Below are 19,736 nucleotides of genomic sequence, written 5' to 3' on the forward strand. Positions count from 1 at the left end.
GGAAGTTTCAGCAGGGTGTTGCCTCTGTACCAAGCAATATATCTTAAGCTAATCTAGTCCATTGAGGATGCCTACAAGAGCTCAATGGAAGTAACATCTGTTCAGCAACATGGCTCCTGAAGGCACCAAGAGCACATCACCATTCATCCTTGGGCCGTCTCCTGTGGCCCAGAATAAAGAGCAGAGTGATGATATAAAATTACATACTTTCCACCTCAAGTCCTGAAAACATACAGCCCTGAGATACCAGCTTTTGTCACTCCTTCCTACACACATCAGTTCTGCTCAGTAATGATAAGACTGTACTCCATATTAGCTCTTCTTGAAACAATTATTTCACACAATTAGGTGTCCTCCATGATAAAGTTACTGAATCACTAATAAAGAGGACACAGCACCATATGGATTATGGACTGCTAAGATTGCATCATGATCTATCAGTTGCCAAAAGCCACTACATTTCTCACCTTCTTATCGACACAGGACATCTGGGCATACATTCAAAAGTAAAATGTTTATTTACTTGTCTTTGAAGGATGGACATTTTGATAGATTACTCAATATTAAGGTCTGCATGCTCTGCCCAGTACAGATTTTTGTCATTGACTCAGCAGATTTTTATACTACATCTGTAGAATATATGCATCACACAGAGTTTTCTCTCCTGTTAGGAATGTATAAATGCTTTGTCTCCAGGAGATCTCAATTGTTACTGATTTTTAAAAAAATAGTACTTCATCCTGAAAGTAAGTGAAAATAATTTCAAACAGTCTATGTCAGTCTGTGTTTGCATTTAACTGGGATGAAGAAAAAACCCCAATAAATTAAAGTAATTAACTTGATTTTTTCCCCTTAGAATCATAAGGATTATAGCCATAGATCAGACCTGTGACTTCAAAGTGCAGGTAAAATGGCACTGGTTATTTCAGAAATATATTGTTGAATGCTTAAGGTAACCATAGTGACCATCTTTCTTTGTTATATCCTTCACTCACAGGAAGGTAAAAGGGGAATCAATTGAAAACAAAAATCAAGGAATTAGGTATATAGTTCCAGAAGAAAGATTTTCATATGTTGCACTGTCTATAAGAAGTGTAAAATTCTTATAGATTTAGATGACGGTGTCTTCTTTACGGAGTTCTATATAAATGTCTTGACACACAATATTTCATCAAGCAAATGACAAAAATCCTTCATGTGAACAAACTCATTTTTAAATAACTATGTTTTCTTACATAACTTCTAGAGAGATATTTGCCTGCAATAATAGATATCTTAAAAGAATAAATTCTAGCAATCCTTATGAAAAAACAATGTTTATCTTATGCTTCTAATTAGTTGGGAGCTGGTAATCAACCAATAAAATATATTTTGTAAAAGAGAGGCATAGTACACTTAACCTCACACCTCATAAAAAGCTTTGTAGTCATCCCAATGGTGGCTCTCAGCATCCTGTAAAATACTTGTAGCACAAACTCTGATGCAGTAGTTTGTTACTTGAAGCTGCAGAACACTGATGAATTCCTGATATTGTTGCAAAGGCACTAGGAACAGGGGTCTGTTCAGAGAGAATGATCAAAGAGACAATGATTGAAAGGCTGTGCAGTAAAAGGTAACAATCCCCAGTACTGCAAATGGTTTTGATTAATAAGTATCAATCATTCATTTCCTCTCAGTCCTGAACTCTGAACCTAGCATTTACTTTTGAAAGACATTTTTTCACAAGTTCTTTAAATATATCTGCTTGTCTACAAATCTTCATTTAAGAAAGTCACTGAGAAGTAAATTACTTCATCCTATTTTACAATACAAAAGTACATTTGTCATTCACTTATCTGGAGATTCTGTGCTGCAGAATACTTGCATCAGCAATTATTAAATCTGCACTGAGTGTGATAAAGAAAACAAGCACAGAGTACAGATATTGCTTTTGGTAGGTATGTACTAAAACTCAACCTAAGTAGAATTATTGAGCAGTATTTTGCCTCAGACTTCCCATTCACAAAGAGATACTTCATGCAGAAGAGAGTAAAACATCAGAGGGAAAGTAGCTCAACAGTGTATACAACCATTCAGAAACCATGTATTCCTTGAAAATTGTGCTAGGTCAGGTGTCTCTACCAAAAGGCAGAGTTTCTACTTTTAAATTACATATAGCCAGAAAAATATGGACCAAAAAAGACATTCCTAATATATTAAATCAAGATCTCCTAAAAGCACAGCAAACGTAGTTATATTGCCCCTCAAGTCAAACACTGTCTTAGACTCCACACTCCTACTTCATATCTTCCTTCATTTTAATTCTGCATGCAACAAAAAATAAATTCTATAACTACACTGGATGTATTAATTTACATGTCTGAATACAGATGGTGCAAGGAAAAAGCACAGATATGTATTTTTATATTGTTCACATATTATATATGTGCTAAATCAGATTTTATGAAAATTCAGCTACTGCAAAGGTCAGGTAAGGAAATGAAGGCCTTAGCCCTTCATTTAAATGAGAGCAGAGTATGTTCAGTTCACCGGACAATCCCATTTTCTCAAGCTTAATAATTAAAAAATATCTATCTGCAAATCAAATGGAGACCTTAAACATAAATAATTTGTTTTGTAATGGCTGCTTTAGACTATCAGTAGCTTTGATTCAGGTCTTTCCATAAATAGTACACACAGTGCATGTGCTAAAACATATGATGCAATTTAGAAAAATACTATACTGCATCACCAAAATAGAATGAAGCTGCATATTATTTATGCTTGAACTGAACTATTTTAAGTAAAAAGGACTCACTTTTTGCTTGTTTCTTTCATTAAATTGCTGTACATTGTAAAATGCTGAAAGACATATATGGCTGTGGAAAGAGCAGCATACAAGACTTGCAGGGGAGCCTTGGAGGGAACATCTTTGCTTTTCTCCTCTAGTCTTGCCAGGACAGCTGTTGCCACTTTGCTGCAAGCCTCTACAAAGTTTGCTCTAATTTCCTGAAGAGAATCATCTCTGCATGCCAGAGCCAATGGAAGCAACGTGTCCAGTTCCTCCATGATGTCAGAACAAAACTAGAAGAAATAAATGTGGCATAGAGTTATTTGTATTCTGACAGCACTGTTTAATTTACACACACTAGGGTAAGATACTTGAATAATGAAATTGGCACAAACCACAAAGATATTGAATCAGCTTTACAAACATTTTAATTTGTTAAACAGGGGATAAACATTTATCTTCAGAAAATGAATTATTCTTTCATTCCTTCTTGCTTTAAAGCTCCACATTATATATTGGGGAAAACAACGAAAACCACCTTACACTAGTAATGCCTTCATTTTGTTTCTGATTTCACTGTATGTACATTCAAAGTGTAAGGTTAATTCCTTGTAAACAAAGATAGCTTTCTAAACTAATTTGTTTTGAAAAATATGCAAACACATCTCTTGGGTTATATACAAACACGTATACAAACACTGAATTTGGAAACAAACTTGTCATCCTTAGTAATTTCATACATTGATCTCCCTGAAATAATCTCCCCAAAACTTGTGTGTTATTTTAAGCAAACATTCATTAACAACATTCCAAATCTGCTAGAATAGTTGCAAAGCTTACTAAATAAAAACACTTTCAAACATACATTTCCATAGAAAAATTATTTAATTAATCATCATAAATGACCTTTCAGGCAAATCAAAGGACTTTAATTTGGTCATATTACTGGTTATGCTGATTATTTGAATGGCACATCTAATAATATGAATACAGGAAATCCCTTTATAGCAGTGCTTCAAAGCTTTCAACATTTTCCCATTGAACCACTTGGTAATAGAGCAGATACTAATCAGAATGTATTAGAACATTTTGGTTGCAAAAAATAAGGTCAGTGAAGTTTAAATCTTTCAAGTACAGACTATAGGCTACTGTATAAAGCTCTGTTCAGCATCACATTGTAATGGCTCTCACTTTCTTCTTAATTCCATTTAAATAAGATATAGAATATTAATAGTACTCTAAGTACTTCAAAGTGTACATAGCAAACAGCTTCGGCATTCTGTCTCCCCTCAAACTTGAGATCTTTTGATACCTACCTTGGCAATTTGCTTTGGCTGCTCCTCCTGTTGGACTGCTCCACAGGACTCCCTCATTTGCTGGTTGTTTACAAGACTCATTGCACAGCCTGCAGCTGAAGACTCTTCTTTCTGCTCATGCTGAAGAATTTTAGTTGAAAAATCCTCGATTGCTATTGTTATACAGTGAGCCACAGAAGAAGACAGGTCTTCAAAAGCATTTCTCCAGCCAAAATTCAGTAAAATAGGCTGCAATACATATTTATACTAAATCAATCCAAAGTCATTATTGAGTGTTATTATTGTCTGAAAACTAAACAAACATCTGTAATTAAATTACAGGATACCATCATATTCTGAAATTAATTATAAGAACTGAAAATATAGTCTGCTAGCCTTGAAATCATATTAAAAGCAGTATTTACACTCAAGAAAAATAAACATGTATAACACTAATAAATTAATCATCAAATCTTTAAGGAAAACAAATCCTGTTTAAACAAGACACCTTTTAAAAAACATGCTTCATCTTTACTTGATTTATAGTCTTTAACAGAATCTATTCAACAAAGTTACAAGAATTGGTAACCATTTCCAATAGTATACCATATAATACCACAATGTATGCCCTGTAGTAATTACCACTGAAAGGTAACAACTGGAAGTTATTAACCATGAATTCTAATGGGAAACACTTAAGAGAAGTTGGTTCAGCCACACTGTATTTCACTTGTCTAGAGTTGGATTTAGCAGCAGTTAAAATGTCTAAATAGAGATTTGTAGGTTTTAGAAATGCTGGCTTTTACTATGGTTTACATCAGTTTCCTGCGTTCTTTAAACAGGCTTCTGAAGTCATCTGAAGCGTAATAGTTGCCAGAAGTAGACACAGTAGGACATCATCACTTTTCAACTTAACTCACTTTGTATTGCTCATATGACACACATCAGACTTAAACCTTACCAGAAGTGGCCAATTGAGAATTGCACCACTGTAAGAAACGTATTTTAATGATGTACAATGATGTTCAGTAAAGATCCCCACCATGAGGGCATAGTAGGAGAACAGAAAAGGATTCCTAGCAAACTGCAGATACAATACTAAACTGGAAGACAATGAAGGGCTACAAAGTGAAGCTGTTCCAGCTTACTTCAATATAGAAGTATCCTCCTTCCTTTCCCCATTCCCAACATTCAACTCCAGCCAAGCACAGAGACAGCCCCAATCGACACCCACTTTTGTATTCTCCCCCTACTTTTTTTTCTTATCTTGGGTCAAGGAAAGCCAAATCTATTCAAAGTATTCTTCTTTGTAATCTATACATTAGTCTCAAAAACTGATTCAAAGTACATTTTAAAAAATTCAGCATTAAAATTGAGCCATTAGGAAATGTAAATTCACTATTACATAGTATCGGAATTGTTAGTGCATTTAGGTTCCACAAAATCAACAATTAAAAATGCGATTATTAGTAAATGAAAGACAGACAGAAACTTAATCTTGTACATACATTTTACAAATAATAGTACTACAAATAGTAGTTTGTTGGCACCAAAGAAACCAGACATTCAGTCCCTACAGAATGAACCATGATCAAACTCCAAGAACTTGATAGATTTTCTTCAAGATTCTGCTGTATTTAAGAATGTATTTAGTACTGAAGAAAGCTATCATACTTTTTAATTTATTTTCTGCTTTGTCATGAGGTATCTTATATTTATGTCAAAATCTTTATTATTAAATACTCACTACTTTATGAATGCTATAAAATTTTATTCCATCTTAACTGAGAATTTGCACCTAAAATTGATCACAGTAGCTAAAATAATGAAACTATGATAATAGATGTTTATAATGAACATGGTGACAGAGCACACTGAAGACACACAAAAAAGAAAATCCCATACAAAATGTAAGACTCTTTTCATACTTACCTCTTCTACCTGAAGTAACTGTTCAGGAAGCACGCTGGTTTCGTTTGCTCTAGGTTCTCCTATTAAAAGCTTCCCACTAGCCTTCTTCAGAACTCCTGCACAGTATGATAAAAGAGATCAAAGTTAAGATTAATTCTGTAGAAAAGTCAGCAGCCTACAACACCTTCCATACATCAATATGAAGCATTAAAAAACCCTCAACAAGATGTAGAGGAATACTAATGTTAGGATAAAGTCAAATTCAAGTTATACACAGTTTCTTTTATGTTACATGATGAAATCCACATCCCATTGTATTCATTTTATACAAATGCACATGTGTAAAACATAGTTTCTTTTGCCACTAATTCATTTGTATACTGATTCTTAGGGAGGACAGATAACATTAAATCAGCTGTGTAGAAAATAATTTATATTATTTGTTCAATAAATTATATGAATTGCACACTAATATATTCTAGTTTTCACTTATTTGGAAATGTTGATATGCTAAGAATATAGTTAACTAGTACAGTTATAAGCAAAATAACACTGACATGAACAAGAGAATCTCCTTAAGAAGGGTTGGTACAAAGCTCACTCATAAACCCTGGGGGAATATTGCTCCAGTTTTGACAAGGACAAACCAATGTCTATGGCAGATATCACTGTGCTCGGTGTTTCAAGTGATTCAGGTCCTTGAAGTGCATTGATGATAACTTCCTCTTCCAAGTGACACAGGCAGAAATGGAGGGGTTTGTTTGGGATGTGAAAGTCACAGGCAGCCTCTGCTGCAGTGACCATGATATAGTGGAGGTCAGGATTCTGAGTGCAGAGAGGAGGGTGGAAAAAAAAGCTCCCAGCATTGAACTTCATAAGAGCAAATTTTGGCCTCTTGAAGCACCTGCTTGGAGAAGTCCCATGGGATAAGGCTCTAGATAATGGGACCCAAGAAAGCTGGTTAATATTCAAGGAACACCTCTGCCAAGCTGAAGAGAGTTGGAAAAAAAAAAGTCCAGGAGGTCTGCCTGCATGAACAGAAGATCCTAACCAAACTCAAACACAAAATGAAGCATGCAGAGGATGGAAGTAAGGATGGCTAACCTGGGAGGAACACATAATATCTGAGAATCCATGGACACAGTTAGGGAAGCTAAAGCCCAAATGCAATTGAATTTGGCCAGGGATGTCAAAGACAACAAGAAGAGCTTCTCTAAGTACACAGGTGACAAATGGAAGACTAGGGAAATTGTGAGCCTATTACTGGGACCTAGTTACGCAGACATAGTAAAGGCTGAGGTACTGAATGTCTTCTTTGACTCGGTATTTACTAGCAAGACCAGACTTCAAGGCTCCAGAGACCAGAAGGCAAGGTTGGAACAAGGAGCATGTACCCTTGGTGGAAGAGGATAAGGTCTGAGAATACCTGAACACTCAACACACAGAAATCCTTGGGCCTTCATGGGATGCACCCACAAGTGCCAAGGGAGCTGGCAGATGTCATTGCAAGGCCACTCTCAATAACCTTTGATTAATCATGCCAACTGGGAGAAGTGTTCAAAGACTGGAGGAAAGTAAATGTCACTCTTATGTCCAAGGAGAAGGATGCAGCAAATCAGAGGTTTGTCAACTGCACCTCAATCCCTGGGAAGGGGATGGAACAGTTAATCCTAAAAACTGTCAGGCACATTGCTGACAAAAAATTCATCAGGAGTACTCAGCATGGCTTCAACAAGGGGAAGTCATGCTTGACCAACTTGATAAATTTCTACAAAGCAATGACTGGCCTGGTAGATGAGGGGAGAGCAGTGGATAGTCTACCTGGACTTCAGTAAGGCCCTTATCGCTCTCCTGTAAGACCCCAGTATAGGACAAGCTGTAGACAAGCTCTTGGTGTGTGGGCTGGATAAGCAGTCAGTGAAGTGAAAACTGGCTGAATAGCTAGGCCCCAAACATGATGATCAGTAACACAAACTAGCTGGAGGCCAATAAGTCTACCTGGAGTAAGGCCCTTATCGCTCTCCTGTAAGACCCCAGTATAGGACAAGCTGTAGACAAGCTCTTGGTGTGTGGGCTGGATAAGCAGTCAGTGAAGTGAAAACTGGCTGAATAGCTAGGCCCCAAACATGATGATCAGTAACACAAACTAGCTGGAGGCCAATAATTAGTGATCTATCTCAATACTAGGTCCGCTCCTGTTTAATATCTTCACTTATCGCTCTCCTGTAAGACCCCAGTATAGGACAAGCTGTAGACAAGCTCTTGGTGTGTGGGCTGGATAAGCAGTCAGTGAAGTGAAAACTGGCTGAATAGCTAGGCCCCAAACATGATGATCAGTAACACAAACTAGCTGGAGGCCAATAATTAGTGATCTATCTCAATACTAGGTCCGCTCCTGTTTAATATCTTCATTAATAGGGGATAGGGAAAGGGCGTCTCCTCCGCAAGTTTGCAGCTGACATCAGACTGGTTGGCAGAGGGTCATGGTAGCATCCACAGGGACCTCAACCAGCTGGAGAAATGGGCACACTAAAACCTCATGAAGTTCAAAAATGGTATGTGCTGGAGAGAAGCTTTGGATAAAAGGACCTGGGGATTCAGAACAACATGAAGTTGAAGATGAGCCAGCAATGAGTCCTTGCTGCAAAGGTATCTGGTGGCATCAGACAAGGCATTGCCAACAGGTCAAAGGAAGTGAATCTTCCTCACAGAATCATAGAATTTAAGGGTTGGAATGTACCTTACAGATCATCTAGTCCCAACCCTCCCTGCCATGGGACACTTACTCGCTAGAGCAGGTTGCTCAAGGCCTCATCCACCCTGGCCTTGAACACCACCAGGGTTGGGGGACCTAGGGCACCTATCATGTGCCTGGGCAGCACTGGTGAGGCCACAGCTGGAGTGATGTGTACAGTTCTAGGCTACTCAGTACAAGACAGACACAAACATACTGGAAAGTGTCTAACACAGGGCCATGAAGATGAAGAAAGGAATGGAGCATCTCTCCCATGAGGACAGGCTGAGAGCACAGGGACTGTAAGGCAAGAGAAGTGTCAGGGTGAGATAACATTTATGTATATAAATACCTAAAGGGAGGGTGCAAAGAGGACAACCAGACACTTCTCATTGGTACCCAGCAACAGGACCAGTGGCTACAGTACAGACAGAGACACAGGACGTTCCTTCAGAATATCAGGAAACACTTTTTTTTTTGCTGTGTGGATGACCAAGCACTGTAAGAGGTTTTCCTGAGAGGCTATGGAATCTCCAACCTTGGAGATACTCAAAAGCTGTCTGGACATGATCATGGGCTGTAAAGGCCCTGCTTGAGCAGAGGTTGTTGGACAAGACGATCTCCAAAGATCCCTTCCAACCTCAACCATTTTTCAATCCTTTGAGTCCATATTTCAGTAAAAATTTAAGAATGAAACCAAACTATATGATATTTTTAAAATCTGTCTTCTAGCATAAAGGTGGTAAGCAACACGGGTGCAGATATTCCTAATGTATTTTATGCGAAATTAAAACCAAGAGGTTTTAAACGATTGGGTGTTGTCAAAGCACTGTAATGATTATCTTCTAAGCATAAACTTAAAGGTCTTCAGTAACCTGAGCCTACTGGTAGTACATGGCCAAGGCTAAGAGGCTTTTTTCTTGCTATGAAATTTCCAGTATTTGCACATACAGAAAATTTAATTTACCTAAAGTAGATTTTACCTTTCCCCTAAACAATTTGCACTCTGAAGATGAACCCTTCTCTTTTCATACACCTATACAACATGCTAGAGCTTCAAGGTTTTTATGGGGTTTTTCCTGTGTTCGGTTTTGGTTTTGTTTGGTTGACTGGTTTTGTTTGGTATTTTTCTCCCATAAGTACTGTCCTTGTTTGCATTTTCAAAAGGCATTGGCAGATTTGAGTTGAGAAAAATGAAAGATAAAATGATAGGACATAAACCAGAAGATAGTAATCAGGTTATCTAACTCCCTGATCATTCAACACATTATGACCAGCACCATAAACTTACTGGTTTTTTTTCAGTAAGGTTTAATGTTTTTTTACAATGAAGTTTCCTACAATTTTATCTAGAAATAACTACAGAATTATAAAAACCAAAACAATCCTAACTGACTGCATACTTTCCTTCTTTCCTATTCTGCGCTTTCTACCCTAAATTTGCCTTTTTTCCCCTGCAATTCTATTTAGAGATATAAAATTAGATTCAAACTATGCACACAAGTGAGTATCTATATATTCACATTCAATTACAGTCACTACTTAGATCAGCTATTTATAACTTTTTACATCAAGACTTTTAAGAAAACCTTTAACCCTTAACCCAAAATCACTGTGTACTTATGGCAGTACTGCCTTACCTGTTAAGAACTCACAGCTGAGAAAAATAGCTGATGGTAGATTTGTGACTCCAGGACCAGAGGTGAATAGTCAAATGATTCTTCCATCAGCATCAGTTATTTTAAAGGCTCCTTCATTATTAAATTAATATGTTCTGCTAGACTGCCTCATCTCCTTTTGTAACTAACAGCCTGGGCATGCTTGCTTTATACTTGTATCTATATCTTTATCTATCTATCTATGTATCTGCATGCATGTAGGCTCACACACATATAGAAACTTTCTTGGTCTTCTCAAAGAAGCCCTTAGGTCAAGGTTCCCATATTTTACTGAGTTCCTTTGGTTTCTCAAATTTTAGCCTTCCCCAAGCCTTATCTGGGTGAAGCTGGCCTTAGTCTTCTTCAATTTAACTTCTGGCTATCAAGGGCTCCCTTCACACTTTCCACTGATCACTGAACATTTAGCCAGAGCCCCCATAAAGCCTCTGGATTTCACATGCTACTTTATACACCCTTCCTCTCAAACTTTGTTTCAACAGAGACATATATCATATTTCAGCCTTCCTGGCCTGCTACTTCTTCACTTGTCTTCTGTCTTCCCCTAATCAGCAAGCTCTCCTGGGAAACAGAAATGCAGCTTTATTCAAGGTATAGCCGCTACTCAACCCAAATTTGCCACTGCAGACAGGAAGGAATGCAATGGGATGGAGGAAGTATCCCTATCTAGACAGTCATTTTTCTACACAAATTCTTTGACTTCTCTCTTCTCCCAAATTCTAAACATCAAACTCCATTTGCACAGATAGACAGAAATGTATGGGATCCTTCCCACAGAGCTGCTTAGAGAATAGAATTTGCAGAAAGAGAGGAGAAAAAAAGTGAATGTTCTGAAAGAAGATGGGGGTTCAAGAAAAACTCATTTTTTCATATTTGCTGCTTTTCCAGAGCATACTCTATACCTCCACCAGTCTTGATTATCAGGGAAGACTGGATTAACCACAAACCATTGCTGTATCTTTCTGGAAACTTATGTTCTACAAACCTGACAGACTGCTCATACTTTGTGTACTTGTGGTTTACTAGCTGGACTCAGTCAGAACTTTTATTGAAACAGTATTGGAAATAGTAATTTATCATGCAGAAATGGGAAATACCATGCACCCAAAAATATAAATAAGTAGAAGTAAAAAAAAAATTTACTAACTGGAGATCAAGAAACCCTTCTGCTTTCTATCTTCAATAATGGACTTTCAAGTTGTTGTACTATACCGAGAGAACTGTAATCACACAAATACAGCAAATGTACATATGAAATCATACTCCCTCCTAGTGTAAATTCCATTTTCACTTTGGATGTATTTCCTAAAGAAGCTACTTGAATATCTTGCTTTGAGACCAAAGCAAAAATCGCGCCTTTCTTTCTTCAATCTATTAGGAGGATGCACCTCAGAAATTTCATTCCACGCTCCTTTCATTACACTTTCCAGAAATGGATATGGAGTTAAGGATTTCTTCTTGTTGTGGGAAGGAAAGACCTTTGCAAATCCTCCCAGTCCTGTGAGACAAAGCTTGTAAACCTAAGGGCTTGACAACTTTACCCACAGTGTTTTCAAAATGCTCCACTGGAAAAAGTCTTTCTTGGTACTCATTATCTGATCTGCCCAAAGTTCACTTTTTTACTGGAAAAAAAAGTGAGACAGATGAAAGCACATTAGGTGTTTTTGATTTTTTTAAAGGTCTCAACAAGAGGCTTCTGATAACCCAGAGGAAAGAGAAATCTACCTTAAAGATGGGAAGAGAATGCACTTTGGAACGATTCTAAACCAAAATCTCCTGCTTAACACTTGACTGCAGCTGAAGATGTTCCAGATTACTCCAAAGAGAGTGACCCCTGTGATGCTGCAAGCACTGTGTCAGAAAATTTCAGAAATTTCAACTGAGTGTAAATAGAGAAGCAGACTACCTCATCACAGTAGGCATGACAAGAAGAAAGGGTTAAATGCCTAGTCAAGAAAAAACAGAGGCGGTTACTCCTTTAATTTAATGAAATCTAATACTTGTAGTGAGATTATGCAACATTAAGAATAAATGTTCTCTAAATGTTAGAACAATAACCGATACCTTTGTTCTGAAAGGCAGAGTAATAGTCTTGTCCAGATGCTACATCAAAGTTCTCGGATGGAACAAAACCACATCATCATTTATTTGTTCAAGACCGTATCATGATTTTCGCCTTTTATCTGATTTAAGGGATAACTTGAACAATACACTGGTAGTGTATTTATACTACCTTTTTTTTAAATTGTTCTTAGACATCACAAATATAATTTGAAATCAAGCTCAAGACTTGGCAATACTGATCACTGAGGAACACAAGCTAAGTTAGCTCTGGTAAAGTCAAAAAATAAAACCAGGAAGAACTGGATGGAGAACAGTGAAAAGAAGTTAGAGTGGAAAATACAATTCAGATAATTTTTCAATCTATGCAAAACAATTTGTGAAAATGAAGATTCTGAATATATTCCAGAAGATGCCAGATACAGAACTCTCAAACTGAGCTCAGAGAACTATCTGTATCACCTAAAAAAACCTCTCTACATCCATCTCCCTACAGAGTTCACTCTGGTTCACTGTTTCCTTCAGTGCTATTGTCTGCCATAGGGTTACCATCAGAGAACACTGGTAGGCAGTACTTCCCTCTAACATCTATTTTCAACCGCCTAAATTGGTCTTCATAGGATTCCATTGTGCACACTGCAAAGAAACTTGTCTTGTTGCCAGCTAGAACTCTGAACTACATGTCTTTCTTTTCTTCACTGTTCTTTTTTTGGTTCACAAGCAACCTCCTACCAAAAGCAGAATCTGCAGAAGAGACTACATCCAAGCGATAATGCAATGAAAAAGTATGAAGAGAAGCCCAGGTGGCCACCTTGCAAATTTCCAATGTGGAAGCCTTCGACCTCTCCGCCCAAGAAGCAGCTATAGTCCTAGTGTAATGAGCTTTACAAACCCTGGGAGCCTCTTTACCCTTAACTACATACGCCTCTCTAATACAATCCCTTAACCATCTAGCTAAGGAACTGTTAGAAGCCATTTGACCCCTCTTAAGACCCCCTAGGAGTACAAACAATCTGTCAGAAGATATGAAATCTTTGATTCTTCTGTGATAAACCCTAAGTGTTCTTCTTACATCCAATTTATGCAGCCATTGCTCTTTGTCATTGCTGGGTTTAGGGAAAAATGAGGGCCAAGAAACTGTCTGGTTTAGATACAACTTAGATGCCATCTTCGGGACAAAAAAATAAAATTAAAAAGAGGAACCATCCAAAGAACTACTTTGTTTCTGATGGAACTTTACACATGTTCAAAATATCAAGATTGAAGTACTATGGGATACATAGCCAAAAAAAAATCAACAAAAACTGCCATAGTAACAGCTATATACATAAACACAACACTTGACACAAGCACATGAAAACCCCACTATTTTTGTTGCATCTCTGCATGAGTTACATAAATAAAAAAGCTCCCATGAATACTGAAAACAACTAAAAAGAAAAGGAAGTAAGTAAAAGGTTCAAATCTATGTGTGCCTAGGGAAGCTTTAACTCAGTTGGATATTGGCCTACCTGTTATGAACTGGCCAGCTTCCCCTAATTTGCCAGCACTACTACTTGCAGAGGACTGGCACCTCAGATATCCCTCACTGCAGTGACTAAAGGGTAGACTGGATACACCCAACCTACCATTAACCCACTGAGAGTACAGGTAATTGTCCGGCAACAGCAACACATGGTTAAATCTGGGCTAACTTGCTCTGCTTCTTAGGCTGATTCTGCAGTCTGTGCTGCACTGCAAACCTGCAACTGGTATCCAAGTTAATGTAAAGCTGCTTTGGACATATTTTCACTCGAGATTCTGTTAAACAAGATTTCTAGTGACAAGGCTTCTGCATAAGTACAGAAGCTGGTCCTTGTATTTTCTAGTCACATAATGTGTTGTGATGAAAATAAAACAAGGATTCTAATCAATCTATCAAAACTCAGTCTTCCTCTGTGACAAAAATAAGATTATCAGCCCAATACAGGACATTAACAGAGGAAATCTTAAATCCTCTTTGGAACTTAACAGAAGCTGGAACGAGTGGGAACATCCTCCCACATCATGTCATCTTTCTCTTTAGCACTACAACTTATTTCTGACAATATGGAATGAAAGTAACACCAATAAACCCTTCTAGTCAGATCTTTTTTAAAAAAATAATTCTCTGGACATGTCCTTTTACACAAACTATCTGAAAACATAACCAAGCAAAGTTTTGTGAATAAAACCACCTGATGAGAACAACAACGCTAAAAACAGAGGTACGTGACTTCACTTAAAGAACCTGTAAAATATTTGCCTTCACTTGTTTTCCAGGTTAAAAGTAATTTTACGTTTTCTTTAGAGTGGACCTTCTACCCACAAGACTGTCTCCTGCAACAAGATCTAGTAATATTTCCTGTTCAGATTTGGTTAAGTAGAGGTACCAGTTAAGAATTGGCTTGCTACAGACATAATTACTCCAAAAGAAGCTTCCTCAAAAAAGAAGATTTAACACACTTTAGAGGAACAGTTCCGAATGTGATTAAGCTTGGAAACTTGGAAAAAAGTCTTGCAGGATAAAGTTCTAAACACGCTTCCTGGAAAGAAAAATACTTCTTGTTAATGTTGAAATCTTCTAAGTTCTCTGAATTACTGGAGGTCACATGTTTTAGAGTGTTGTTAATTACCGTCAAATAAATTTCCCATTCACGAGTTTTTCAATTTTTTTTTTAACACATTATCACAGAACACTTACAATTACCCTTACTGACTATATACCCTGTCCTATACATGAAGAGAACTCCACAATTTGAGAAGTTTACTCTGGCACATCTTAGTAGGATCAAGGCCATAAAACCTAAATCATAGTATATACTAGCTTAGTATTTCTTGAGAATTAGCAAAACTGAGAGATTAAAGAACGCAGAAATACATTGAAACCAATAGCAAAAGTGGAACCTGAATGCAAGTTTTATTAGCGTTTTGATGTATATTCTAAAATACATAGGTTAACCAGTATTTCTTTATTTCAGAGTGTCGGTATTACACATGAAGAATCCATTAACAAAATGTGTGCCTTGGAACTCTTCTTATTTAATATTTTTATTTTTACCAATTTAGTATTCTGAAACTACATTCCCAAAACACCTTTCTCCTCAGCCTGCAGCTTGACTACAGAGAGAGTGAATATTTGTCCCTCCCTGAGCAGCCTGGCCTCATTTCTGGTCTGATCCTTGCCTGCGATAGCATCAAAGCTCCTGAAACCACTTGGTCACTGGTGACTTAGTCTCTCTACTGGCAGAAGTAGCAGAGTAGAAGAGCATTTATGAGCATACTGTGACCTGGAAGGTGTTATTCACATGAATTTTCACAATACCAGGTTCTCCTGAATACAATTAGATGAGAAAGCAAGTGAGCCTGGAGTCTATAGCAAATGCAAACTTGAGGCTTGATCATTTTACTGATGTGGAGCCTCCTATAAAACACCCACTGAAACCAGCGGGATAAGCATGATAACAAACATAGTACATATTAATAAGTGTTTGTGAGAACTACAGGTTAAACCAGGGTTATATCCTTACACACTTAGCTGCATGTATACTAAGATCAATTAAACTGATGTTCAAGTTAGTGCTTTTCTCTCTTGAAAAAGGCAGCTGTCAAGGGCAAGCTCAGAAACAGCCACAGTTTCAAAGAACTCAGACTCCATGTATTGTTGCATTCTATATGAAGCATGGGATTTTACAGATAATTCAGTAAGAGATAATATGTCACAGTCTTTGATACTGTTTCATTATGATTCTACATCAATATTTACAGTCTGTACATCACAAGTCACTGTGCTCAAATGTAAACCTGCACATTTCAAAACCTTTTTCAGTGAATATGGTAGCACACTTATTTGCAAAATATGTTCACATAAATTAGATAATTAATGTTGGAAATTATATAACATTATCCTTTTGCAAAAAGAAAATTATTAAATGAGGAAAATCATTCATTACCTTGAACATTCTTATTCCTCTCCATAAATGAAGGCACCAGCAGAATTTCTGCAGATAGCTCTTCAATTTTTCCTTCCATTAATAGAAAGAGTTTGATAAGTTGAGAAAGACATTTGAGTTGATACAATGTCAAACAGAAGTTTCTTCCTTTTTTGTGGTATTCTTGGGAGCCTGTGCAAGTAAAATAATAAAATACATTTTACTATAGCTTAAAAAACTGATTATGTCAGACAGTATAATATATCAAGTAATTTAATTTTTATTATATCATAATGTAACTTTTTCTCATTAAAAAAAGCTGTTACATTCATTCTTCCCAAGTCTCCAGCATTTCTCAACTATATGGGAATTCCAGTTTTTGTTACTAATTAACTAGGCATTTTTTTCAAGCAATGGATCTACCGAAAATTTCTGACCTGTATTTTCCAGAAAACTGTGCTGCAAAAGCCAATTGAATGAAAGGAAAAAAACATGCCATGACTGTATTTTAATGGTTTGGGACATCACACCACTACACTGTCACTCTGCAAGTCACCTTGTCTGTTTAACAATCTCCTAGCACAATACAGTTGATGAATATGACATTTGAGTGAAAAGAAACATCAATCTAACACTCCACAACTTTAAATATGTAGGGTTTGAAAACAAGTGAAACTGTCAGTGAGCAAATATCAGCAAGTACTATACCTATAAGCATTTGATATTTAAAAGAAGAAACTGAACGTTTTGTTTTGAAAGGTTAACACTTGGAATCATAACATATAATCATGTCATATCAACAAGGGAACTCTGATTTGAGCACAGTCAGACTATAAATTACTGTGTGATGTTTCCAATTCAGTATTACCAAATCACAGTTTTAAGTATTTTAATCTTGTAACTTCTTTAAATGTAACAAATTTGCAGTTCTATGCAAATTGTGGTGAGCTGATACCATGTTCCTATGCAGTTCTGTCACAGATGTAACATCAGCAGAAGAGTTTATCTAGAAAGTGTCACAGTAATTTGAAAGGGAGGCTCTGAAAGATGAAAACAAATAGAAATTGATTAAAATGTACTTTTGTGTGTCAAATCTCTCTCACCTTTGCAAATCTGAAGTACTCTGTACCTTCCTTTTTCCTCAAAGTTCCTAGATATTTTTTAGGCATTCACCAATCACTTTTAAACAGACATAGATCTAAGTGGCAGAGATGAGACCCGAATACTAATTCCCTAATTTACCATTCTACTTTTTCAGCCTTAGAGATTGAACTGTGAGTTTTGCATCCACATCTGAATTCCCTTAAAGTTCCAAACAGATGTATTCATGCTAGTCCCTTGCATTTCTAAGAATGGCAAAAGACTTACGCATAATTGCTCTATTAGTGCCGTTCTTCTCTGAATAACAAGTAAATAATGTCTCTGTCACTGGATTTCTAATTTAAAGTCTTAAATTTACAAAAAAAAAAATTCTGTCATTCAGAGAATTTTTCTTTTACCTGAAGACTAGAGAATATAATCTGTGTTTAACTGACATGAAATGGCTGAGTCTGCAGTGCAAGAACCACAAACTTTATCATGAAAAGGAACAGAACATTAGTTCTCTCTCCTACAATTTGGAAACCTTGTGATGCTCCTGCATCCTCTTGAGGGCGGTAATCTCTGACTACTCACATGAGCCATCCACTGAAAGGCACTGCTCCATCTTGTTTTAGTCCTAGAGAAACCATGGGTCTTACTATGGAGTGCAGTCTCTACATATTCAGAAGCACATGCATGCCAGAAATGCAGACACGGACTAACTCGTATTGAAGACTGTTCTATTTCTTGTGGGCTTGGGTAACAAAAGCATGTTATTGGACAATCCAGCTTTTGTAAAAAGTTGGCTTGACCCTCACCTCAACTCTGCTTAGTTCATCTACAGCAGTTTGGAAGAACTGGACAGGGGGAGCCAACAGAAGTGAATTTCCTTTCACATATGGTCAGTTCCGTGTTGTTCTTCAGAAATGACAACTCATTTATATAGTGTTTGATGATCAAATAGCATGCACACACCCAAGTATCCAAAGCTTGGCTGAAAGGTCTTATATACATCCAAACTGCTAGGTTTAAAATACTGATGTCAGCATTTAACTTTGAAGACTACTGACCAGGCTGCTCGAACAAGAACATCACAGTCCACTTTTTAGCAGACGAGAATGAAAATGCACTTCTTTTCTGATTTTGTTCTGATTGGACAACCACAGGACAGAAACATTTAAGAACCATGCAACAGCCAAGAGCTAAGCAGCCAAAGCAATGACATAGAGAAAATCTGGAAATAGGCTTGCACACCTTGTAGAAGATTGCCATGAAGAGAACATGTCTCCATGTGGACAGATGCGAAATTCACATGAGGATTGACTGTGATACATGTTAAACAAAACCTTAGCTCCATCAACCTGTTTGGAGGACTCTATTCACAGAGTAGAGTATGGTAACTCTGGAAAAGTTACTGAATGGGTCATGACTTAGAATGTTAGGTCAGAGAACTGACATAACTCATTTACCTAGGTGACACTGCACAGCAAGAGAGGCATCCCTCTGTGATGATAATGGTCTGAAGTTGTTAGCACCCTGCCCAATTCAGAGGACCACACTCAGACTTACTGAAAGCACATGAAGCTGATCTCAGCCTTTCATGAATCAGTTAAGCAATGGCATTCCAGCCTAACTGCAGAATAGAAGGAAGCATGGAGAAAGTTATGTGATACAAACCAACATTCTTCCTGAATCACTTGAAGTTTACTACTTCCATTCTTCTAAATTTGATTTTTTCTTCACGTATGACTTTAATTGATATACTCCTTGTATGAGGAAATAGCTGCAACTGTACCTTTGCGTTCAGGCCAACACCAACAAGACCTCCATAGCGTCTCCTAAAAACAGGACATGCTAACCTCCTGTTAAAAGCATTACTTTGTGTAAAGAATTTCTCAAAAGGGACAAAAAAGACAGGTACAGAGGCTACAGAAAGGTAAAGCAGATAATACAGCCTTTGTCAATGTGCCAATGAGCTGATTTTGCAAATTTCGCTCTAAATAGATGCGAGATTAGAACCTGCGTTCTGTACTCCAACGATTTTACTCAGTTGTTGCCTGATTTAAAACAGAATATACTCTGTAATCCAAGCTATGACTCTTTTCCTACACTAGCTTGCTGAACCACTGAAACCCTGAAATTCTTGCAACAGTCACTCCACAATTTCTTGCTTTTCTCCCTCCTTCCTTAGACTTGAAAATTATTATGAAATTGGAGGAGTTATGCAGAAAAGATTATAAAAGACCATAGATAGAAAGA

The 19,736-nt window shown here is 37.2% G+C and overlaps 1 protein-coding gene across 1 annotated transcript in view; it reads right to left on the reverse strand.

Annotated features, from left to right (window-relative positions):
• KIAA0825 (KIAA0825 ortholog) overlaps positions 1-19,736 on the reverse strand; it is a gene marked incomplete at its 5' end in the record, with an annotated part of 78,634 nt that overhangs the window by 41,587 nt on the left and 17,311 nt on the right. Inside the window, 5 exons of the mRNA XM_009084805.1 lie at positions 1,408-1,558; positions 2,798-3,063; positions 4,087-4,314; positions 5,998-6,092; positions 16,419-16,589. Of these exons, the coding sequence (XP_009083053.1) occupies positions 1,408-1,558; positions 2,798-3,063; positions 4,087-4,314; positions 5,998-6,092; positions 16,419-16,589 (911 nt within the window). The remainder of the gene's footprint in view (positions 1-1,407; positions 1,559-2,797; positions 3,064-4,086; positions 4,315-5,997; positions 6,093-16,418; positions 16,590-19,736) is intronic.

The sequence above is a fragment of the Acanthisitta chloris genome, unplaced genomic scaffold (genome assembly GCF_000695815.1).
Source record: "Acanthisitta chloris isolate BGI_N310 unplaced genomic scaffold, ASM69581v1 scaffold9831, whole genome shotgun sequence".
Lineage (NCBI taxonomy): Eukaryota > Metazoa > Chordata > Aves > Passeriformes > Acanthisittidae > Acanthisitta > Acanthisitta chloris.